Below are 24,345 nucleotides of genomic sequence, written 5' to 3'. Positions count from 1 at the left end.
TCCTGCTTCACTACGGCCACTGGGATTACGTATATACATGCGATTCCATAAACACGTGTGCGTGTGTGTACGTATAGATCAATCGATCCATATATAGGTGGATGGATAGATGGATGGATGGATACGTAGATGGACAGATGGATGGATGGATACACAGATAGATAGATAAGATAGATGGGTGGATGGATGGATGGATGGGTGGATGGACAGATGGATGGATAGATAAGATGGATGGATGGATGGATGGATACGTAGATGGATGGATGGATGGATGGATGGATGGATGGATGGATGGATGGATATGTAGATGGACAGATGGATGGATAGATAGATAGGATGGATGGATAGATGGATACGTAGATGGATAGATGGATGGATGGATGGATGGATGTATATGTAGATGGACAGATGGATGGATAGATAGATAAGATGGATAGATGGATGGACAGATGAATGGACAGATGTATGGATGGATGGATACACAGATGGATAGATAGATAAGACAGATGGGCAGATGGATGGCTGGATGGGTGGATGGATAGATGGACAGATGGATACATAGATGGACAGATGGGTGGATGGACAGATGGATGGATAGATAAGATGGATGATGGATGGATGGATAGATGGATACACAGATGGATAGATAGATAAGACAGATGGGCAGATGGATGGATGGATAGGATGGCTGGATGAATAGATGGATGGATAGATAAGATGGATGATGGATGGATGGATAGATACATAGATAGATACACAGACAGAGAGGTAGGTAGGTAGGAGGAACTACAGGCAGCTACTTGGTGGAGACCAGGGAGGTGGAGACCTACAGTGCACAGCATAGCCCCCCGCCGCCCCCAACCTGAAAATGAGTACATTAGTCTGCTATGGCTGCCATGACAAAGCACCACAGAGTAGATGGCTTAAACAAAAGATATTTACTGTCTCCCCATCCTGGAGGCTGGAGTCTGAGATTCAGGTGTCAGCAGGGCTGGTGTCTCCTGAGCCCTCTCCCCTTGGTGTGCGGACGGCTGTCTCCTCCCTGTGTCCTCAGTGGACATCCCTGTGTATGTGTTTGTGTCCTGATCTCCTCCTCTTATAAGGACACCAGTCTTATGGGATCAGGACCCAGCCTCATGACCTCATTGTACCTTAATCGCCTCTTTAAAGACCCATCTCCAAATACAGTCACTTTCTGAAGCCCTGGTGGCTAGGGCTTCAACACAGGAATTCTGGAGGACACGAGTCAGCCCATAACAGTTTTCCTGTCCAAAATATCAACAGCGCCGTGGGGGAAATCCCTGAACTAGGGGTACGCAGGTGACTGGCTTACGGAGGCTGTGAAACCTCAATTCAGCACTTATTTCTTTGTGACCCTTCCTGCCTGCTAAGGCCCATGGGGTCACCTGCAAAGTCTCCTTGTCCAGCTCGCCACTCTGCCCTGAAGGCCGCCGTGGCGCCATGTCTAGGAGACAAGGACAGCCCACTGGACCCTGAGGCCAGAGGTCTGCAGCACAACCTGCCCTTCCAGTCCTCCCAGGCACGTCTGGACGACTGATTACAGAGATGTCAGCTTCATCCCCTGCCCCCAACCACACAGTCCCCTGGCTTTAAACGCCAGGAGAGGTGGACTCATGCCTGTCACCCTTTCTGTACCTCAGTCGTAGTCTAACTGCACCTTAGGACAGGTGGCAGGTGCATGAAGGGCCCCTGTGAGCCTGTGGCTGAGAAGCTTCCGGAATGCAGGGCTCTCAGTGCAAAACTGAAAAGTCGTAGGCACACCAGGACAACCTGGTCACTCTATACAGTACAGAAGCAAGTATGGGACCAGGGTTACCCATTTTTTTAAAGAACTGAATGGAGAGACGGGGAGGGTATAGCTCAGTGGTAGAGCACGTGCTTAGCATGCATGAGGTTCTGGGTTCAATCCCCAGTACCTCCGTTAAAGAAAGAAATAAATAAACCTAATGACTTCCCCCCCCCCCAAAAAAAACCCCACAAGAATAAAGAGAGAATATATATTTTCTTAAACAGCTGAATAGAGAAAGAAAAGACACACTCTATGATGGACTGAATGCCTGTGTCCCCATAAAATCCACAGGTTGAAGCCCTAACCCCAAATGACATGGTATTTGGAGGTGGGGTTTTTGGAAGTACACTTCTGATACCAATTCCAAATGCAGAGTTTTCCAACACCAGGAAGCAATTCTCCAACAGCAGCTGGGTGTCCTACAATACAACTCAATTCTGACGCCGTCTACCCTGAGACAGGATCAGACCCCACAGCGTGAGGGCTCAGTCCCACAAGACTGCCCACCACGTAACCCTCAATCAAAAGCCACCTGTGCTTCTGCAGGATCCTGCTTTAGAGTGGAGATCCCCACAACCCCCTCCTAGGGTTTGATTAATTTCCCAGAGTGGCTCACAGAACTCAGCAAAACAGCTTACTTATTGCTCACTGGTTTAGTATGCAAGAATATGATTCCGGAACAGCCAGATGGAAGAGGGGAAAAGGGCAACGTATGGGGAATGGGTGTGGAGCCCCCGGGGCCTCTCCTGTGCACCACCCTCCCACGACCTCCATCTGTTCCCCAACCTGGAAGCTCTCTGAACCCCATCTTTTGGGGTTTTATAGAAGATTCATTACACTTGAATACTGGCTGTATCATTGGCCACTGGTCATTGACTCAACCTCCAGCCCCTCTCCGCTCCCTGGAGGTTGGGGGTTGAACTGAATGTTCCAACCCTCTGATGACATAATTTGTTCCTCTGGCAGCCAGTCCCCATAGTTTGATGCTTTGCAAAAGTCACCTTATTAGCATAATAGAAGCCACTTTGATCTCTTTATTCACTTAGGAAATTCCAAGGGTTTTAGGAACTGTATGAAAAGGAATGAAGACCAAATACATATTTCTTATAAAACACAAGGACTAACTGGGTCTAGGTGAGGCCATGAGGGTGGAGCCTCCACGATGGAGTTAGTGCCCTTACAAAAACAGACACCAGACCTCCAACCTCACCTCCCCACCCCGTGTGAGGCCACGGAGCGAAGGCAGTCATCCAAGAACCGAGAAGCAGGCTTTCTCCAGAAAGCAAAATCTGCCAGTACCCTGATCTCAGACTTCCAGCCCCCAGGACCCATGAGAACTACACGTCTGTTTCTTTAAGCTGCCCAGTTCATACTTTTGTTACAGAGGCCCGAGCAGACTGATACACTCTCTGAGTAAGTGTCACCCATCTGCAAGGTCCAAAAGGAATTTCCAAGTCTCTGAAACTGACAGACTACGACTCTTAGAACTGACCTAAGAGGTCATTGGTTATTGTGTCCTGTTAAGAGTTTGATCTTATTAAATAGAAAGAAAAAATATACATATATATGTATGTACATGTATATATACATTTTATATATATGTATGAAATGCCTTATGTATGGATGGATACACACATAATATATAATATGTGTGTATCCATCCATACATAAGGAAAACAAGTAAATATATATAAAATACAAATAAAATTATACATATGTATATATATATACAGGATGTGGCACATACATGGATATATATATATAAAGAGTGTCAAAGTTTCACTTAAGATATCAGTACTCTGATGCCTGCCATCTGTCACCTGCACAGCAAAGTTTCAGGCTGCTTTTGTGAGTTCTCCGGCTAAAGGACTGCTGAGCATGAAACCAGGGCGTCTGACATCTTCACCACCTGCATCTATGTTGTTCGCTTATTTTTGCAGCAAATCTTTAGGAAGCCTCAAAACTCAGGGAACTCCCTAAGATCCTTCCAAGGAGCCCACTTTCCCCTACACAGAGATCTACAGCTCCGTCCTTTACCTCGCTATTTCAAATTCTCATTCCTGGCATTGGAGCTTCCCTCCCCCCAGCCATTTAAAAATACTCCTTTTATCTTAGGAATCAACAGATGCAATGCTGATTATAACAGGGAGAGAAAAATAACTCTCTCCTTTGTGTGTTCATTTGTTTCCAAGAATAGAAAGGAACCGGGAGCAAGAATTCTAAAGGTTCCAGCAGGTGGGCATGGGCATAAAGTAGGCGCCCAATGTTTGTGGAATAAATCCGTCACAGGCTGAAGAAAAAAAATTATGTAGAAGTTCCAAATCTCTTTACCTCAGAATGTGACCTTATTTGAAGACAGGGTCTTTATACAAGTAATTAACTTAGCATGTGGTTGTATGTGTAGATATGACCGGTATCCTTATAAAAAGGGGAAATTTGGACATAAAAATTGATGCACAAAGAGAAGATACGTAGAAGGAGAAGAAAGCCATGGACAAGCCAAGGCGAGAGGTCTAGACCCAATCCATTCCTCCCAGTCCTCAGAAGGCACTAAGCCCGCCGACACCCTGACCTCAGACTTCTGGCCTCCAGAAGTGGGAGGCAACACCCTCCTTTTCTTGAGACTATCCAGTCTGTGTGCTTGGACACAGCAGCCTAGCACATTTGGGCCACAGTCCCCTCGTAAGGCCTTGATAGACTGCCTTCTCTGAGGTCCAGTGTCCTCAATGGGAAATCATGATTGGACTAAACCAGGGAATGCCTCCTATCACCACAGCTCTAAAAATATAAATTAAGTCAGCATATACTATTTGCCAGTACTAAGAGAAGCACCTGCCCTGTGTCATTTCACACCCACGAGGAAACAAGAGACGTAGGGGTTTACTGCCGACCACTGCTACACACGTGCTGAATCCCGGTGTACCCCTAGTCCACAGCTTAGGCACTTAACGAGAAATAAATGCCCACATTTTAAAGTCTCTGGAACTTTGTTATTTCTGCTTCTTGAAAGGGCCTATCTTTATATTTAAACGTGCATGCCAACTAACACGAAATAGAAACAGGAAGAAAAAAGCTGTTTCTGAGACTCGCGGGAAAAAGAAAGAAAAAAAGGGAAAAAGAACCCCCCTTCCCAACCCCAGTGCTTTTCAGGTTGCGTTCAGAAAGTGTGGGGGGAAAAGAAACCTCAGAGCAACCAAAGACAGATGAGACATACAAGGCAAAAAAGACAAGGCATTTAAAAAACTCTTATTAGGTCGGCCTTTTCCTATCAGAGATCGGCGGGAGGACCACAACGGGAGAATGTACCAGCCAGGGATTCTCCAGGATACAGGCGGGAGGGCTGCGGCCCCGCACGCCACTACGCATGCGCCCTGAGAGGCCCGCGGGGACTCGAGCGGGCAAAACCGAACGGGAAGCCTGCCCAGGGTCCAGGGCTGGACGAAGCTACCGGGGTCCCCACAACTAAGGCCACTTGGCTGTCCACTTACTTGGTGGCTCTCAGGAATGCCAACCTGAGCACCTTTGCACCCCTCCTCCCAACAACCCGGTGCACCGCAGTCCCTCCGAGCCCTCGCTCCTTCCTCACTCCCTTTCCAAATTCAGGCCATTGCCTTTGCCCCCACCCAGACTAGGCACTCGGCTCTGCTCGGCCCCTTGACGGAGCATCCCAGCTCATTTATGGGTGTGAAGTGAGGGGGTTGGGGGGGGGTGGATGCGGGCAAACTTGTCGCGCCCGCCCGTGCCACTTCTCAGCCCCGCGGTGACGGGATAGGTAACTATGCTAGGCGCGCGTGCGCGGGACATCCCGGAGCGGTCCGGAGCGCGCGTGCGCGGGAGCGGCTCCGGGCGTGCAGGCGAGGACGCCTTCTGAGGCGGCCAGAGGCGCGCGTGCGCGGGGCGGCTGCGGCTCAGGGCGCGCGATTTTTGAGGGGCCGCGCCAGGAGGCCAGAGACGCGCGTGCGCAGAGCTGCGCGGGGCGCGCGAGGCTGCCCGGAGCGCGCGTGCGCGGGAACAGCTCGGGCGCGGGCGCGTGGAGGCCCGGGGCCACGCGTGCGCAGAACGGCTCGGGGCGCGCGGGGAGGCCCGGAGCGCGCGTGCGCGAGCCGGCAAGCGCGCCTCCTCCCCGCCCCCACCCGGCCGAGAAGTCTGCACAATGGCGGCGCCCGAGCCCCCTCCGCGTCCCGTCACCCACCTGCTCTTTGACATGGACGGCCTCCTTCTGGGTGGGTAGCCGGCGGCCGCCTCCCGCGAGGACTGTCAAGGAAGGCGCGGGAGGGGGGCGCAGCCCCTCAGGGCCCCGGGTCGCGGCGAGGCGGTGTCTGGGACCCCCGCCCGGGCGGGCGGCGGGCGCGCCGGGGTCACGTCACGCCGGACGCGCGCGGGTCTGAGGCGTCGACGGCGCCCGGGGCACTTACTTCCGGCGGCCGCGCCGCGGGTGGGGACGGAGTGCGTGGGGGGCGGCGCGCGACGGCGGGTGCTCGGGGACCACCGCGCGGGCTGGAGATTTCGGTTCCGCCTTGTGGGCCGCGGGCGCTGCGTGCGCAGCCCGGCCTCAGTTTCCCCATCTGCACCCTGGCCTCCAGGGCCCCTGCCGGCTTGCCCCGAGATGCACGCACCTTGCTTGTAGCATCCTACAGGGCATGGTCCTCCACCGACCGATGTAGGGGCATCTGGCAACGTCTAGGGGCGTTTGGAGTGACTTAGCGGGAGGGTGGGAGTTGTCGGCATCCGAGGGGTAGCGGCCTGGGATGCTGAACCTCGTGTCGTGCACAGAACTGCCCCGCACCACCGCAAATGCTCCAGACCCAAGTTTCTGTAGTGCGGAGGTGGTGGGGGAGCCCTGTAAGCGGACTGGCTGGTCAGAGTGACTCCCTGGACGGACATCACCTGGGTACTGCTTTGCAGTGCAGATCACAGGTCCCCATCCCGCAGCTGCCCAATCAGTAGCTGCATTTTCACCCAGTGCCGGAAGGTTCGCGATTCACAGTCCATGCGTGTGCACCTAACAGTCCCGTAGTCGATGGTGGTAGGCATGAACTTCACCAACCAAGAGGAATTCAAAGAAAACGCTCGATTTATAAGAGAGGTGCCCTGAGCGCTCCTTAAAGCTTAGGCATACCTTTCATAACACTGTGAAGCGTTATCGTGTTTTGAAACGTGTTCTGATCTCAGAGCCTCTGGGAGGCTTAATAGGGTTGTAAAAATTTCTGCATACTTTATGTAGACTTTTGACCGGTGGACATGTAGATACATTAGTGCTTCATCTCATAAAATTCTGCAAGGGGGGGTGGAAATATTTGCATTGACTAATTGAAAACAAAAACGGCGCAAGCTAGAGAGGTAGAGTTACTTGCCCAAGGTCACACAGCTAATAAGGACCAAAGCTGAGGAATGACTCCAGATCGATCTGATCTAAATATAAGTGATGTTGTGCTTATGTTATATGGTGGGTGTGACCTTGCCCCTGATGAGCATGTGGTTCACCGGTTCAGCAGTAATGAGACTGATTTTTTTTTTTTTAAGACACACAAAAAACAGTCTTTTCATTTTATGGACCCAGAGATATAAACACATAAATTCCTAAGAGGGAGAATAAATTCCCATAGACGTCACTAATTGGTGTATGCAGTTACTAAATCTGAAATGACTCAGTTTCAAAAAGCTTCTGGGATTTGTAAGTATAGTTTGTAGACATGAGTTTTCCTGCTCAGGTGGTCAAGTTAAATTGTCAGATTCCTTAACCTCTAATGAAAGGTCCAGAGGACCTGTTGTGAGTCTCATGAATTTAAAGCAAACCGAGATTGCTCATTAAAATTAAAGTTATTTAACTTTTGAACGAGCTTGATACTTCCTCCCGACCCAAGATTCATACATAGCCATTCCGTGGAGCTGTGACTGATTTAAGTGGTGATACCTGCAAGGGTAGTTATCAGCCAGGGTTCCTGTTTGCTAGTTAGGGCAAGTTGAATGGTTTATTAAGCACTGAGGTCTGACACTGTTACCCAATCCTCTAAACTGGTCAGACAAACAAGAATTAGTGACCTTTGGCAAGATAAGACCTAGCCCCTTTTCCCTCTTCATTTTCTTTCTGCCCTTTTGCTCCTTTTTGTCTTGACTTTACCTTTGAGCTGGGAAGGCCTTGCAGAACTTTCTCAGAAATTCACCTTTGCTTTTTCTACTATTTTACAGAATGTCTGGTATGAAACACTGCTTTCCAGAATGTGCTACTTTATCTCATTTAATCTACCTGGATTATACCTGCTCTAATTCTGAAGCGCCTGACTTCAGTCTGTTTGCTTAGGAATGTATCACCAGTTCTTTTTCCAGGAGGCCTGCTTTTCAGAAACTTGAATGCATTTCCCCAGGATATTCTGTGAATGTAACCTGTTTGTTAAAGAATACTTGCATTCTCAGGGAAGTGAACCTGAAAACAAAGAGTTGCATGCAGAATTCTTATAAAATGTATAGAAGGGAGAAGCTTGTTTAACCAGAGAAGAATGAGGGAGTAAGTTGTGATTTTTGGAAAAATGTTGCCTGGAACACCAGTGTACCTTCTGGTGCCTTTGAAATGTTTGGTCCTATTGTCCTTTCAATCAGAAAGGACCCTTTGGAATTCTGTTCTTGTTGACACAGGTCACAGTCAGCTATGAGCTAAGTCATAATTTTGGCCTTCAGATGCCAATTAGAGACAGAAAAAGGGGACTGAGATTATTTATGAACAAGGATAAGATTTTGAAGGAAGACAAAGACAGGTATTAAACAGTGTCTCAGCTCCCAAATAGGGAAGATTATCGAGTTCATTAAATAACTGAAGTTGGGAGCACCAGAGGTAGGTCCATTGTCTTTAAGAGACAAGGAAGTCTGTGGTCTAGAGTTGTGCTGTCTCATTGAAGTAGGACCACGTAAAAGCAACATTAAAAAAGCAAAAAGACACAGATGGAATGAACTTGAATGGTACCCTTTTTCTGTCCTAACAGATCCAAAATATTATCACTCAACACAAGCAAGAGAAAAACCATTGAGATCGTTTATGCTCATTTTTGATACCTCGCCTTTGGAATCTCGTGTATTTGACACTCAGCGCATCTCAGCTCAAACTAGCCAGGTGTCAGGGGCTCACTGGCCACGTTTGGCCAGTGCCTACCATTTCGGACAACCCAGGTACAGAGCTTTAGGAAGCAACTCACTGATGTCTTCTGTTGAGAAGGTGGAGGGTGGATGTTAAAGAGTATTCAGAATTAGGAATTCTGTGGTCTACATGAAATACGTTTTCTAGGAGCCTGATACAGTAATTAAATCCTTAAAAAAAATCAGCCAAGAAAAATAAAAAGCTTATTTTCAAATTCTTTAAAAATCAGCAGAAAAAGCAGTAAGATAGGTCTGTGAGGGGAAATATGAATACTTGCAGTGTTGATTATAATTCACCTTGTCTCCATAAATGCACATGGGTTGCAGGATTTTAGTGGGTGACACCTGGCTTCTGCTTGGCCTTCAGCTGAGGAGTAGAGGTCCTGTTCTGTACCTGTTCGTACTCCCATAGCATCATACCTGCCAAGTCAGAGCGCTTGAGGCTGTCTGGAAGTGACTGTTTCTCCGCGTGGGGCCCAGGAAACCCCATACACTCGGCACAGGCAGGACCGCTGCGGTGCTCAGGGAGCTCCTGGAATCACTGGCTGACCGAACCAGTGCACTGCCAGGCCCAGCCTGGGTCGGAACCCTCCCACCCTGAGGGTCTCCTGCTCACCCCACCTGGGCTCATTTCCTTACACCCTGGATCATCCGCAAAGCTCATGAGAAAAATAGAGTTTTCCTTATGGCGTTAGCACATGCCCTTGATCAATTTTCAGAAGAACCTGTGTTGTATTTGACCTCTTGGAACGTGTGTGAGGTTTCAGAGTGGAGGTGATGAGCTTTGCAGTGTCTGTTGGTCCTTATCCCGGAATGTGATCGAGTCCAGGTGTTCCCAGAGCGTCTTGGCACCGTGTCAGGAAGGTAGAGCAGAATAAAGGATCGCTCGTTGGAGACGCCTTGTTATGTGGTGACTGTCTGCCTTGGCGCTCCCAGAGATCCCGCATTCTTCATTTGGAGACTCCCCCCCCCCCACTTTTTTGTGCATATTGCGGTCGCACTCTGGATGTCAGGGCAACTGTGTTATGGTACCTCCCCCTTCTAACTGCCCTGGGCCCCCCCCAGAACTCATGACACACACTTGGGTTTGATGTCACCTTGACAGGTGACATTTAGGATTCTTCCACACTTGCCCAGGAGTTGGCTGAAATTCGGAGGCCAGCCTGAGGCCTTGTGGCCGAGCAGAGCCCACACAGAAGGGGGCCCTGACTCCTGCGTTCTCAGTTTGGAGTAAGATGCTGGCAGAGGCCAGGGAAGGATGGAACAGGCTATTGTGTGTCACAGAAAATTCATCCATAGTAAGAAAACAACCGAGGGAGGACCAAAGTGGGTAAACTCAGGTCCCATCGGCTGTGCTTCCCAACAGACCTGAGCCGTGTCAACCTTCAGTGTGTTCCTGTGGTTAGAGGTTACTGGCCCGCCACAGCTGCTCCGGCTTCTAGAATAACTGAGAAGAGGGTGAGGCCAGAACTGTAAAATTCCACAGACAAATGCGAGTGTCCTCCAGCTGGCTCCATGGCTGAACTGCTCTGCGGGTTCCTGTGGGTGCAGGCGTGAAATTGCTCCCTGTGCTTTCTTTTCTCCTGGCTTCCTCATGTGCTCTTATTTGGAACCCTCGCTGCACAGACGGGGTGTAATCAGCCACGGGAGAGCAGTCGTTGCTCTCCCCTGAAAGCTGTTTCTCCTTTCTTCTCCTTGGACAACCGTGCGTTGGGGATTCCTCAGTCCCTTTTGTCTGTCTGATGATTCACTGCTCACTCTCATTCTATTTCTTTCATTTTTTAAATTCTGTGTTCATTTGTTTTTCCTTTTATTTTTTCACTCTATTTCTTTTCATTTTTCTCTTTTATTTATTTATCTTTTAATCGGCAATAATGCATCAGCTATGCTCTGTCATTTTTCAGCGGTAGACGGAGATTGAATGCAGTGTAAAACAGCAAGGGAAATAATGCCCCCAAGGAAACACTCATTACACAGATGCCGACTTTTCAAACCTTTGGGGGGGATGTTTGAAAAGTGACGGATCCATAGCCTGTAGCTGCAAAGTGCAATGTGCCAGGATGGGTTACGTTGGAAAATACATTTCTCCCTGTCAGATATATGGGGATACCACTGACTCAAAATTGCAGCATTTGATATATTGAAAGCTTCACTGAGTTGTGTTAAAATGGGGCGTGAGGGTGGGGACAGCCCTGGTTTAATGGTACATATGTCTGTGGTTTAAAATTGTCTTCAGGGTGCCTAAGGGGAAATTTCTCAAAAATATGATAATTGTAACATCTGCATTTCTCCTTGAGAAATGTTTCCCCCTTTGGGCTTTGCGGGCTGAATTGCCATTCTCGCAGCTCTTCTCATACCTTTTCAGTGTGTGGCAGGTACATCCCCACCTTCCTTTGTGCCCTGGCGTCCTCACGTCCTTCCCTGGGATGCCTCGGGTCAGCAGCTAAGCGTCTGGGTGCGGAGTGTCTGCACGGAGAGGGGCCCACGCGGGGAATGGGGACGGTCTCCTCGCATGCCCTGGCGTGGCGGGCAGTTCCATCGGCCTTGCTGGCGGCACTGGGCTGGGCCGGGCCGCTGATGACTCTTGACTCCCCTCTGTAGGCCTGGAGACCAGGAACAGACCCAGGAGCAAAGCGAAGCCTTTGCGGCTCCCAAGAGGCTGTCCAGTCTGTGCGTGAAATGGGAGCATGTGTTCACAGTTGGCACATCTAAGCTTAGCTGGGGCCTTGGAGACAGAAGCCAAAATAAGCAGCAGGCTCCCCTCCCTCTCCTGTCACTATCGTGTCCCTGATGAGAATGGAGCACCTGTCTGCTCTCTGGACCAGCACTGGCCCTCGGGCAGAACTGCCTTTTGTGGCGGGAACGTATATCCGAGCTGCCTGCACGGGAGCCACAGATAGCACTTGGGCATATGACATGCGGCTCATGCAACCGAGGAATGAACTTTTCATTTGATGTAGTTTACTGAGTTTAAGTTTAAGTAGCCACCGTGGTGGACCACACACCTCTCGAAGTGTGAAGTCACTCAGTCTTCTATCTGTTGAGCAAATACAGTGCCAGGTGCTGTAGAGGATTCAAGACAAGTCTCTGGTTTTTCATGGGCTTGGTGTCCAGTTGGGACGTGGACTAGTGACTCGATAAGTGCTGTTGATGAAAGCGGCAGGGACATGACACGGGACAGAGCAGTACTTTGAACCAAAATCACTGGGAGGATGTGCTGCCAAGGACAGGCGGCAGCAGAGAAGTGGATATTCCAGACCAGGAGCAGGGATGGCAGAGCAATAAACACGTTTTCTGAAGCAGAGAGGAGATGACTTTTATCAAGCAGAGAGTTGCATTTAAAAAAAAAAAAGAAAGAAAGACTTCTTACTAATGGTTGTACTGAAATGTGGAGGTGAGGGTGGCCTCTCTGGCTGGCTGACAGTACTGTAGTGTTTTCCAAGGCTGGGCTCCAGGGGGAGGTGATGTCCCTTTAGCATGTTTTAAACTAGAAAAGCTCCCCCCACCGCCCAAGCGCATGACCGTGTCTTCCCCCACGACACTGACTTTTGGAAGAGTGCAGGCTGGTGATCTTAGAGGATGTTCTCCTTTCTGGATTTGTCTGGCTGTTTCCACGGGGTGTCACCTCGCGTGTTCCTCCATCCCTTGTACTTCCTCTAATCTTCCTCTCGGCACCCCCTCATTGCCTTTTTGGGGAGATGTCACATGTGATCGCTGCCCTCACCCTAACCCCACCCCCACCAAGGCATCTCGTCATCAGTAATGTCAAGACAGCTCTTGTCTTCCGAGGATGTTTTGGTGAGAAGCCAGGAGTCTGAGGGACCAGGTGTCGGCAGTGACCACAGACTGCCTTCTGCCTGCAGCCCACGGACCTTGTGCCAACAAAGGGAGCAGTGACTTCCATGTCGCCAGACCCACTAGCCAGCTTTCCTTATGTTTCCAGAGCTTTCTGCATCATGGGCCCCTGCCCTGTGCCGTCCTAGGGAAACTGTCTCATTGGCTTCACTGCCCATTCCTCCTGTTTTTTCCTTTCTGCTTCTGTTTGGGGCCCTGTGACTCTGCCTTGGTCCCCTTCTCTCAGAGACCTCTTGTGGGCCCGTGGCCTCAGTGAACGCTCTTGCGCTAATGGTCCTTGGCCTCTGTCAGCTGCCCTCACCTCTCCTGGAGCTGTGTCTTCACTTCCCAGCGACCGACGACGCGGTATTCCAGCCGCAGGCAGCACAGAGACACTGGGCTTCAAGCGGAGCCCAGGACTCTCTGCTGGACCTGCTGTCCTGCACCCACCGTGAGCTGCACACCTGGAGACCAGGACTGACCCCCACGTCTTCCAGCCCTCGCCCCTTCCCAGCACTCAGGTACTTGTCTCTGAACATCTCAGAGCCGTTTCTGTGTCACTCCTGCTGCCTTCCTTCCTGCTCTGGTCTCATCCTCAGGTCATGACGGTTAACGCGGATCGAGAGCTTTCACCATGTGCTCTTGGCGCGTTGCGGGTCGCCCCGGCTCCCTCGCAGCAGGCCGCTGGCACACGCTGATTGCCGTCTTTGCCCGTTTTGCAGGTGAGGGAGCCGAGGCTTGCTGAGGTCAGGCCACTTAGCTTCAGAGGCGGTGGCTGACAGGTGCGGCCCCCACCCCCTGCCTCTTCTCACCTCTTGAGGGAAAGACGCTGCGACGCACCAGACTCAGGTGTTCTCTAGGGCACTTCTGTCCCTTCCGGACATGTTGGTGGCAGTTGTTGAATTTGGGTGCTCCGGTGGGCAGAGCTGCAAACAGAGTCCTGGGCTCAGTGTATTTGGGTGAAGAAGGCTTTGTGCGAGGGTCCACCCCACCAGGAGCTTGTCCCTAGACTGTTCCTACGTTCCCTTGTCAGAGGAATTGGAGCATGAGCCGGTCCCTCCGTACCCTCCCAGAGGAGGAGCATTCGTGTGGATGGAGATAACCCTCGACCCGACCTGTCGCGCATCCTGTGCCCTCTCCCGCGAGCTGGGCTTCTTTTGTGCTTGTATGTGTGGTCGTAAGACAAGCAGGTAAGTCACCTCTGGGTCTGCCAGGTGCAGCTGGATGGACGCGTTCCTTCCCGGAAGTCTGAGCGTATCTCAGATCCCATCTTGTCCAACCGGTCTGAGAGCAGCCTGATAAAAGCATTTAGAGTCGCCTCCTGGGTCATTCGGGGCAGACACGCAGGGATTGATTGTGGCTTAATGCTGCCAGCCTGTCGGTGGGCCCATCTGGATGGCTGTTGAGAGTTTGCTTGGGGACAGAGCTTCACCTTCCAAGGGGCTTTATGGAAAGCACGGTAGGATGAGTCCACCAGGGCTGTCAAGGCGAGAGAAGTGTTCAGGGCGTTCCCTCGGCCCGTGAATCCCACAGGCTTTTGTAACAGGCCCGTCAGATGCCTAGTTCCGAGACTGGTGCAGGGCATGGATACAGCGGACGGGGCGTGGGCTGCGGTGGGGGAGGCACACATAGTCCGACCCACTGCCTGGTCACTTAGCTGCTAAGCTGACCCAGCCTCCTTGGGAGCCAGGAGAAGGAAGTATGCCGCCGTCCAGGGCGCCTTCCAGAAGATGGGATTCAACCTGGGCTCCGTGGCAGGGCTGTCGGAGTCGGTGAGGTGGAGGAGCCGGAAGGGCCGGGAGGGCACTGTGTGCAAGTCCGAGCGAGCAGGGGGTGGAGGAGAGGTGGCCTGCGTGTGACCCGGGAAAGGCAGGAGCAGGAGTCTCGGGAAGGGGACAGGGTACGGTGAGCCCTTGTGCCCTGGCGAGGAATGTAGGCTTTATCTCCTGGGCATCACACGACCTCGTGAGCAGGGGATGCCCTAGAAAGGCATTTTGGCAGCGTGGATGACTAAAGCCTAGATGCTGAGAGGCTGGCTCAGAGGCTGTTGCAACGATCCAGGGGGAGATGTCAGGCCTGTGTTTGTGTCTTAGCACCGCTGCCACACGTTACCACAAACTGGGAGACAAAAAACCCTAGAAATTTATTTTCTTACATTCTGGAGTCCTGAATGTCCACAATGAAAGTGTGAAACAGGGCTGGGCTCCCTCCAGGGGCTCCAGGGGAGAGTCCCTCTTGCGTCTTCCGACTTCTGGGGACTCCGGGCGTCCCTGGGCTGGTGGCTGCCTTCCTCCTGTCTCTGCCTCCGTCTTCACGTGGCTTCTCTCTTCTGACACCTGTCGTGGGATTTACGACCCACGCAGACAGTGCAGGATGGTGTCATCCCTAGATCCTGCAGGAAGTCACATCTGCAAAGACCGTTTCCACAATATGGTCCCGTTCCCAGGTGCCAGGAGGGTAGCGCAAGGGGGTACCTGTGGGGACCCCCCGTGCATCCCCTTCAAAGACACCCAAGGGTGTTCGTGAAAGACCAGACGCCTGACTCACGGGCTGCAGAGCTGACAGCCGGGTCTGGAGGGGCTGAGGGAGAAGGAGCCGGTGAGGGTTCCTGTATGACTTGTTCTGAAGCAGAGAGCAGAACAAGTGCTGTAGATGAGTGATGGTTCTCCACGCAGGTGTGCGTGTTGAGTTTCAGCCACCTGAAAGTCTGGGCAACTTTTACGTGGACGTCATGGATGGAAACTACCATGGTTTCCCGTTTGAAACAGACACACAAGCCTTGGTGCTCCCAGCCTGCAGAGAAAACCGAAACAGCTGGCCGTCCAGCTAGACCCAGCTCTGGGCAGCGGCGGTGCCTAGAAGCTATTTTCAGTTTACATTGTAAAGCCTCCTTTCCTAGGTGTAACACACACGCTCATACATGTGGGCTGTTGGTCGAGGAAGGAAGGATGTGGAAATGTAGGTATACTGACTTATGCTAGCCCGTTTCGCTGTGTGTTGTCTTTTGTTTTGCGTCGAAACAGAGAAAAATTGATTCGGCAGCCGGGAGGGCGATGGAACACAGGGATCAGGTCGGGGTCCTTCCTCACTGTCGGACTTCCCGGCGGCCCACCCCACCGTGCCGCCGTCACCCCAGTGCAGACTCTGCCGTTCTGGGTTCGGTCTTTGTGGATGTGTCCGTGTGCGGGGTGGTTTAGCGGCGGGCTGCCCCAGGGCTTCCACCCACAGGAGATCATTTTCCAGAGAAGGGAGAGGAAAGTGTGTGCTGTGGGACAAACACCACCGTGCACTCAGCACGCGGGATCACCCTGGAAAGTAACGCTCATGTGGGGCGGTGCTCTTGGCCCGTTGTACTCTCCGCGGTTTCCACCCGCCGGTCGACGTTCCCTCCGTCAGAAGGGCACAGCGAACACCCGTGCCGCCATCGAGGGTGACGATTTCGGTGCTAACAAGCTGCCTTCCTTTGTCTTGCCCGAGGGGCATCCTTAATGGTTCTCCATCCTTGGACAAGGAAGAAGATCACGTTCTGAAGTAGAAGTCCCAGTGGTTAGACAAGGAAATAAGTACGTGGCACTTCCCCGACAGGCAGTCATTGCGGGTGACAGTTTCTACCTGCAGTTCCTCTTTGCTGTGGGGCCGTGGGGTGAGCTGAATGGTCCAGTCCATGGAAGGCACAGTGGAGCTCTGCCCGGCTCCTGGGGCTGGAAGCAACTCCACGAGCAAACCATTGGCTTCCAGACCCAGCTCTCTCCATGAGGGTCGGGATTTGGGCCGCTTCCATGGACCGTTCGGTTCTGAGCACTTAGAGCAGCGTCCAGACACGGGGTGTTTAATCAATGGAGAAACCCAGGTCAGTTAATACCTACTTGTCCAAATGGATGGATGAAGGTCACATGGCATGTCAGGGAAGGCTGGACCCAGTACATCAGACCATCCCCTTCTCTCCGCACTTCATTTTTGGTACAACGCAGGCCGTGTGAGATTAGAACCAGACGTGTCCCTCGCTGTGTGCCCTGGCATCTTTCCATGTTCTTCTCTGTCATTGATGAAGTGTGGGGTACAGCTCAGGGCATCCTGGCAGCTCTTCCTTGTAGACTTTTTGCTCTCCTTAGGTTCAAAGCTGTGGCTAGTACAGCTGCCAACAGCTGAGGACTCTCTGTCCCATCTTCCCATGCTCGAGGTACCTTCAGGTTATCACGTCGCCTGCAGGAGCTGAGTCCAGCTGTTTTTAAATGCAATTAGACTTAATACACAGTTGCCGGTTACAGAAAAGAGTTAGTGGGAAACTCATAATCCAGTACGTACGCATTCTCGTTATTTGTGTGGTGATTACCGCCGGCCCCGCTCTTTGATCTGATGGCCATCTGAGCTTTGTCCACGTTATTATTCGTGTGCATGGGCACTAGTGTGTGAATGAAGGGCCTAAAATGATGTAGGTGGCTGGTGCTTGGATAATCAGAACATATTTCCCAGGTAGCAATGTTATAATCAGAAGCTAGGTACTCAGACCCATGTTCAGCAAACCCTTCCTGCACCTGTGGAGCTGTGTTCTTTCCTACTCTCCCCGCCCACCTCCTCCTCATCATGGGGAACCTGAGTCCCGTCCCGGGAGTGCGGGGAGCATGGCTCTACCCCAGGCAGGGGCTCTCCCACCGCCGCAGCGCCCTTGGGTTTCAGCGCTTCCCCACTGTCTGCTCTTCTCAGTCACCAGCTCACACGGGGCTGGCGTCACATTAATGACGCAGCTTCCCGTGTCCTAAGTCAGCCCCTGTACACTCAGGTTTGAAAAATCCATCAACCATTAACGTTCAAGGTTCAAAAACATTCTTGTTCCTTAAACACTTAATTTCTGGTTATTCTGTTGACAAATCTGGTGGATTTGTAACTCTCACTGTTAAGAGGGCATAAGACCGTTTGACTCTGTGTACAGTTTTTTAAATGAACTTACATACCTTCATGCTCGATAACCTCCATTTATAAAACTAGTGTCTTAGTCCCTTGTTCAGAACTTCCCTCGTCGGAGCTAACACAACGAAACCTTTCTGAGTGGCCAGTGTTGCCTTTCAGCCCAGTAAATGAAGTTTATAAAAATGATGAGCGCAAAGTTCACCTGACTGTCCCAATGGAGCTCCCATAATGTCATCTTAAACGGCAAGTGAAAATTAGTAACTTCGGTGTGTATTTAACAGTTTATTTACAGCGTCGTTGCCCCACTAGGCCAAATTCAATTAAAGAGTGAAACTAGTAAAACAATAAGTAACGCAGAGAAACGGACTCAGTGGCCTGCCTTTCCTGTAACATCTCTGTGATTGTTCTGAGAGTGACAGGTGCCTGCCCATGAGGGAGAACGTTTTCCCACCCAGCTGATTAGATTGTGCATTTCTCGGCATATGTAAACATCTTTCCACCTAAATCCAGTGATCTTTGAACCTGAGGAGAATTCTGCATTCCTTCAGTATACTTCCCAGGTCCAGGCAAGTCCTAGGGAGGGCCCTGAAAATGATAATGTGATCATTGGTGGATTTCTTTCATATACCTTATCTGACGTAGAGTGTCGCCTTGTAAGGTCATATACTCACATGGGTCGGAAAGTGAGCACGGGGCCAGCTTTAATTCTGTGTCTGAGGTGACTCTACGTGTGCCCAGGAGAGGCGGACTCAGCAGCTCACCCTTCCAAGCTTTGGATTAAAAGACACCTCTCTTAGTGGGGAGGGTATAGGTCAGTGGCAGAGTGTGTGCCTAGCATGCACAAGGTCCTGGGTTCAATCCCTGGTACCTACATCACAAAAAAAAATGAAAGAATGAATTAATGAATTAAATAAATTAACAAACAAACCTAATACCCCCCCCCAAATAAAATAAAGTCACTTCTCTTTGAGAACAGTGTGGACACCTGTGAGTCCTCATCTCCCAGAGCCCCTGTGACTGGAAGGCACGGCCAGCTGAGCTCTACCTCTGGTGACCAAGCCCTGCCTCCTTTGGCCAAGAGAGCGTCCACGTCACTACTTTGCAGTATTAGAGGCACACTCTGCACGAGATGGGGAGCATACCTTACTGCTTTTAGGGTCTTTGCAGAAATCCTGGGGCAAGTTAAACAAACTCTGAGATATGGGAACCAATTTATATTATGTCAACATATGTTCTAAAAAAAACAAACAAACTTGACCCTTATTTCTGGTTGACTTTCTTAGTCTGTCCCCGTTAAAAAACAAGACATAGAAGGATGATTTTAATTGGGTTGCCCTTGCCTTTGTTAGAAAGTAGTAAGCAGATGAAGGTCTGTAACTCTTGGACTGACTCATGTCCCACCAGAACTCATTGGTTGAAGCCCTAACCCCCAGGACCTCAGGATGTGGTTGTGTTTGCACATGGGGATCTTTAAAGAGGTGATAAAGATAAAATGAGGTTATTAGGGTGGGTTCCAATCCAGTAGGACTGGGGTCCTTATATGAAGAGGAGATTTGGACACAGACACACACAGAGGGACAGCCGCGTGAGGACACAGGAGTGGGACGGCCGTCTATACACCAAGGACAGAGGCCTCAGGAGGAACCAGCCCTGCTCACAGCTTCCTCTCAGACTTCTGACTTCCAGGACTGGGAGAGAGCAAATTTCTGTAGTTAAACCACCTCGTCTGTGGTGCTTTGTGATAGCAGCCAGAGCAAACGAATCCACCAGAAATTTAGGATTTTTGATACTTGCGAAGAGCTCAAGCAATCTGGACTGGCAGTTTGCAGATTTCACAGGCCAGTGGATCGCCAGGGCTGTGCAGTGAGTGGCCCAGCCAGTGGGATCCCAGCTGAAGGATCTCCAGTCTTCCTCCTGCCATCTTTTCATGGTTGGGTTTCCTGACCTGCCTCCACCCGACCCACACAAGAAAATAAGTGCACAGACACACAGCAGACACACACGGCTGAGGGAGTGTACCTGTGAGGTGGCCCTTAGTCTTCAGAGGAGAAGTGCTGTGTGTTTTACCTCTGATTTCATTCCAGTGCATTCCCTGGGTTTCGTCATGATTTACACGGTTCTGCATTAAAACTGTTCTCAGCGTTGTGTCCACACTGCTGCCGACACCGCTGGTGATGCACTCAGTGGGGCGTTCTATCACGCCAGTAGGAAGGACAGAGATACAGGAGTACCTGGAGCGGCCACTAAATGAAAGTCTTGAAAAGGAATGGAAGCTGTTCATTCTGGGTGGGGAAGGAAGCCTTTAAAACCTTTCTGCATCCTTGGAGGACAGCTGCTGGTTTTTATTTATTCAAAAGGCATGAGAATGTGGACTTAGCATTAATCCATAAAGCCTGGAGCACTGGGGAACTAACTCTTAGGAGGGTGTACCTATTCAGAAGATGGGAAATGCACATCCATCTAGAATCCTGTGACTGTCTGTTTATTTGTCTCCTAAAATTCAAAAAGAACTTAATCTATGGGCATTCACTGAATGGACATCATGATGCATCAGTACAAAATGGAAAAAAAAAAACCCCACACCCAGTGGTTAATACGATTTAACATGTGTGATTAAAATGTGGCAGTCACAGAGGCTGAGGCCAGGGTGTTCTTCAGGGACCGTCGGTGGGCCATACCCCCTCCCCAATGCGCGCGCGCACGCACACACACACACAGAGTGGGAGCTGTCACCCACAGTAGTTCTGCAAACTCTCTGCAGCTCTCGTTACCTTCGCTGGTAAAGGCGCTTGTGAATGAAATGTTAAGAAAGGTTTATCCTTGTGTTTGATCTGTTTGAGAGTCATTGTACGGAAGCCCGATGAGAAAAAGAGAAAATAAAAGATGTGGTTGAGACAGTTTCTTATCATGCTAGTTTTCCGTTGCTGCCTTATCAAGTTACCAGAAACTGTTGGCTTAGACAACACAAATGTGTTACGAGGCCAGAAATCTCATACCAGTCTCCCGGGCTAATAAAATACAACACTTGGGTGGGTAGACCTCAGTGGTGGAGTGTGTGCTTAGCATGCCTGAGGTCCTGGGTTCAGCCCTCAGTACCTCCATTAAAAAATCACCCACTCCCCCCAAAACAAGCAAACAAAAATAAATAAATGATATCAAAGACTGGTTCCTTATGGAGGCTCCAGGGAAGAATCTTACTTCCTTGCATTCTTTTCCACCTACTGGAGGCAGCCTGCGTTCCTTGGCTCATGGCCCCTTCCTCATCTTCAGCTCCATCAAGGCTTCACCTCTCTGACCAGTCTGTCTGTCTGTCTGTCTTTCTTTTTGTCTTTGAGTTATAGTCAGTTTACAGTGTTGTGTCAATTTCTGGTGTACAGCACAATTTTTCAGTCATACATGAATATACATGTATTTGTTTTTGTATTTTTTTTCACCGTGATCTACTACAAGATCTTGAATATATTTCCCTGTGCTCTACAGTATAAACTTGTTTATCTATTCTATATATACCTGTCAGTACCTACAGATCTTGAGCTCCCAGTCTGTCCCTTCCCACCCCCTTCCCCCCTGGGAACCACAAGTTTGTTTGTATTCTATGTCTATGAGGCTGTTTCTGTTTTATATTTAAGTTCATTTGTTTTCTTCGTCTTCTTTTTTTTTTTTTTTTTGATTCCACATATGAGTGATATATGGTATTTTTCTTTCTGGTTTACTTCACTTAGAATGACATTCTCCAGGGTCATCCATGTTGCTGCAAATGGTGTTATGTTGTCATCTTTAATGGCTGAATAGTATTCCATTGTATAAATATACCACCTCTTCTTTATCCAGTCATCCATTGATGGACATTTAGGCTGTCTCCATGTCTTGGCTATTGTAAATAGTGCTGCTCTGAACATTGGGGTGCAGGTGTCTTTTTGAATTAGGGTTCCTTCTGGATAGATGCCCAGGAATGGGATTGCTGGGTCATATGGTAAGTCTATTTTTAGTTTTTTGAGGAATCTCCATACTGTTTTCCACAGTGGTTGCACCAGACTGCATTCCCACCAGCAGTGTAGGAGGGTTCCCTTTTCTCCACAGCCTCTCCAGCATTTATTGTTTTTGGACTTTTGAATAATGGCCATTCTGGCTGGTGTGAGGTGATACCTCATTATTGTTTTGATTTGCATTTGTCTGATAGTTAGTGGTATTGAGCATTTTTTCATGTGCCTATTGATCATTTGTATGTCTTCCTTGGAGAACTGCTTGTTTAGGTCTTCTGCCCATTTTTGGATTGGGTTGTTTGTTTATTTTTCCTATTAAGTCATATGAACTGTTTACTTATTCTGGAGATCAAGCCTTTGTCAGTTTAATCTTTTGCAAATATTTTCTCCCATTCTGTAGGTTGTTGTTTTATTTTGCTTATGGTTTCCTTTGCTGTGCAAAACTTGTAAGTTTAATTGGGTCCCATTTGTTTATTTTTGCTTTTATTTCTACTGCTTGGGTAGATTGCCCTGGGAGAAAATTGCTGAGATGTATGTGAGATAATGTTTTGCCTATATTTTCTTCTAGGAGGTTTATTTTATCTTGCCTTATGTTTAAGTCTTTGATCCACTTTGAGTTTATTTTTGTGTATGGTGTAAGGGAGTGTTGTAGCTTCATTGTTTTACATGCTGCTGTCCAGGTTTCCCAGCACCATTTGCTGGAGAGACTGTCTTTATTCCATTGTATATTCTTGCCTCCTTTGTTGGATATTAGTTGACCAAATGTTTGAGGGTTCCTTTCTGGGCTCTCTATTCTGTTCCATTGGTCCATATGTCTGTTTTTGTCCCAACACCATGCAGTCTTGATGACTGTAGCTCTGTAGTATTGTCTGAAGTCTGGGAGAGTAATTCCTCCAGCCTCTTTCTTTTTCTTTAGTAATGCTTTGGCAATTCTAGGTCTTTTGTGGTTCCATATAAATTTTATTATGATTTGTTCTAGTTCTGTGAACTATGTCCTGAGTAATTTGATAGGGATTGCATTAAATCTGTAGATTGCCTTGGGCAGTATGACCATTTTAACAATATTGGTTCTTCCAATCCAGGAGCATGGGGTATCTTTCCATTTTTTTTTAAGTCTTCTTTAATTTCCTTAATCAACGTTTTGTCGTTCTCCATGGATAAGCCTTTCACCTCCTTGGTTAGATTTAGTCCTAGGTGTTTTATTACTTTGGGTGCTATCTGACCAGTCTTTATTAATATAGGCCTTTACGGCTCTCACCTTCCTTCCAAGCACTGCTTTTGTTCTAGCCCATACATTCTGATATGTTGTGTTTGCATTTTCATTCATGCCAATGGATCTTCTAATTCCCTTGTAATATTTTCTTTTGACCATTGACTTTTTAGGGTGTGTGTTGTTTACCTTCTGCAAAGGTGTGGATTTCCCACACTTCCTTCTGTTACTGATTTCTCATTTCGTTCCATTGTTGGTCAGGGAAATACTTTATATGGTTTTGATCCTTTGTGTGTTTATAGAGACTTGTTTTATGGCCTTGCATATCCTCTTTCCTGCAGAGTGTTCCGTGTGAAGTTGAGAAGCATGTGTACTATGTCGTGGTTGGCTGGAGTGTTCCATAGATGGCATTGACTCTGGTTTATGGTATTTAAGTAGTTAAGGGTTTCAGTTAGATCTTGTACTCCTTGTTCAGTTTCAGTCTAGCTGTTCTGCCCATTGTTGAAAGTGTGGTATCAAAGTCTCCAAACACTGTGGTTAAAACACCTATTTTCTCCCCTTCCATTTTGTCAGTTTTTGTTTTGTGTGTTTGGGCCTTTTTTTATTAGGTTCATACATGTTTATCATTGTTGCATCTTCTTGGTGGAATGACCCCTTTATCATTATAAAATGTTTCTACTGAATTTTTTGGTTTGTCTGTTTCTAGTAGAAATGTTTGTCTTAAGTATTCTCTGCCTTCTGACTACTGTGTGCATCGACTATCTTCCCCATCCTCTCACTTTCAACCTTTTTGTACCTTTCAAGCTAAAGTGTACCTTGTCGACAGCACATTCTCCGATCATGTGGTTTTTCTTTTTTTAATCCAGTCTGTCAATCTTTACTTTTTCACTGGGGTGTTTCACTGTTTACATATAATGCCATTTTTGGTAAGAGATGATTTATGTATGGGCTTTTGTTATTTCTTTTCTCTTGGTCTTTTTTCCTAACTCCATAGATCTGTGTTTATCAGTTGGCCTTCTACTGTGAGGAGGACTTTGCTCCATCCACATTTATTTTTTTTTTATTGAAGTTTAATTGCCTTACCATACTATGTTAGTTTCAGGTGTACAACACACTGATTGGATGATTTTATAGATTATACTTTACATGAAGTTATTATAAAGTATTGGCTATATTCCCTGTGCTGTACATTACTTCCTTGTAACATTTATTTTATACACAGCAGTTTGTACCTCTTAATCTCCTTTATCTGTCTTGTCTCTCCCCACCCCTCCCCTCTGGTACTACTAGTTCGTATCTATGAGTCTGTTTCTGTTTTATATTATTTATAAGCATATATCATATGTAGAATTTTTCCATTTGCAACAACATGGATGGACCTAGGTATCAGTGAAATAAGGCAGACAGAGAAAGACAGATACCGTATGTTTTCAATTACATTTAAAAAAAAAACCCCTGCAAGTCTGTCTTTT

General features: G+C 48.8%; 2 protein-coding genes across 4 annotated transcripts in view; one reads left to right on the top strand and one right to left on the bottom strand.

The window, feature by feature from the left end:
* The window catches only part of STS (steroid sulfatase), a 499,782-nt gene extending 491,760 nt beyond the window's left edge, over positions 1 to 8,022 (bottom strand). Inside the window, exon 1 of the mRNA XM_010963972.3 lies at positions 6,427 to 8,022. The gene's annotated coding sequence lies outside the window, so the exon portion shown is untranslated. The remainder of the gene's footprint in view (positions 1 to 6,426) is intronic.
* PUDP (pseudouridine 5'-phosphatase) overlaps positions 5,819 to 24,345 on the top strand; it is a 64,371-nt gene continuing 45,844 nt past the window's right edge. Inside the window, exon 1 of one of the 3 annotated variants that reach the window (XM_074359126.1) lies at positions 5,819 to 6,033. In XM_074359126.1, coding sequence (XP_074215227.1) covers positions 5,964 to 6,033 — 70 coding nt within the window. In that variant the 5' untranslated portion in view covers positions 5,819 to 5,963. Of the gene's footprint in view, positions 6,034 to 13,454; positions 14,232 to 24,345 lie in introns of those variants that run through there. The other 2 variants (XM_074359124.1, XM_074359122.1) reach the window with 2 other exon arrangements.

This window comes from Camelus bactrianus, chromosome X (genome assembly GCF_048773025.1).
Source record: "Camelus bactrianus isolate YW-2024 breed Bactrian camel chromosome X, ASM4877302v1, whole genome shotgun sequence".
NCBI classification, from domain to species: domain Eukaryota; kingdom Metazoa; phylum Chordata; class Mammalia; order Artiodactyla; family Camelidae; genus Camelus; species Camelus bactrianus.
The sequence above is the reverse complement of the archived record's forward strand: the minus strand, read 5'-3'. Positions and strand labels throughout refer to the sequence as shown.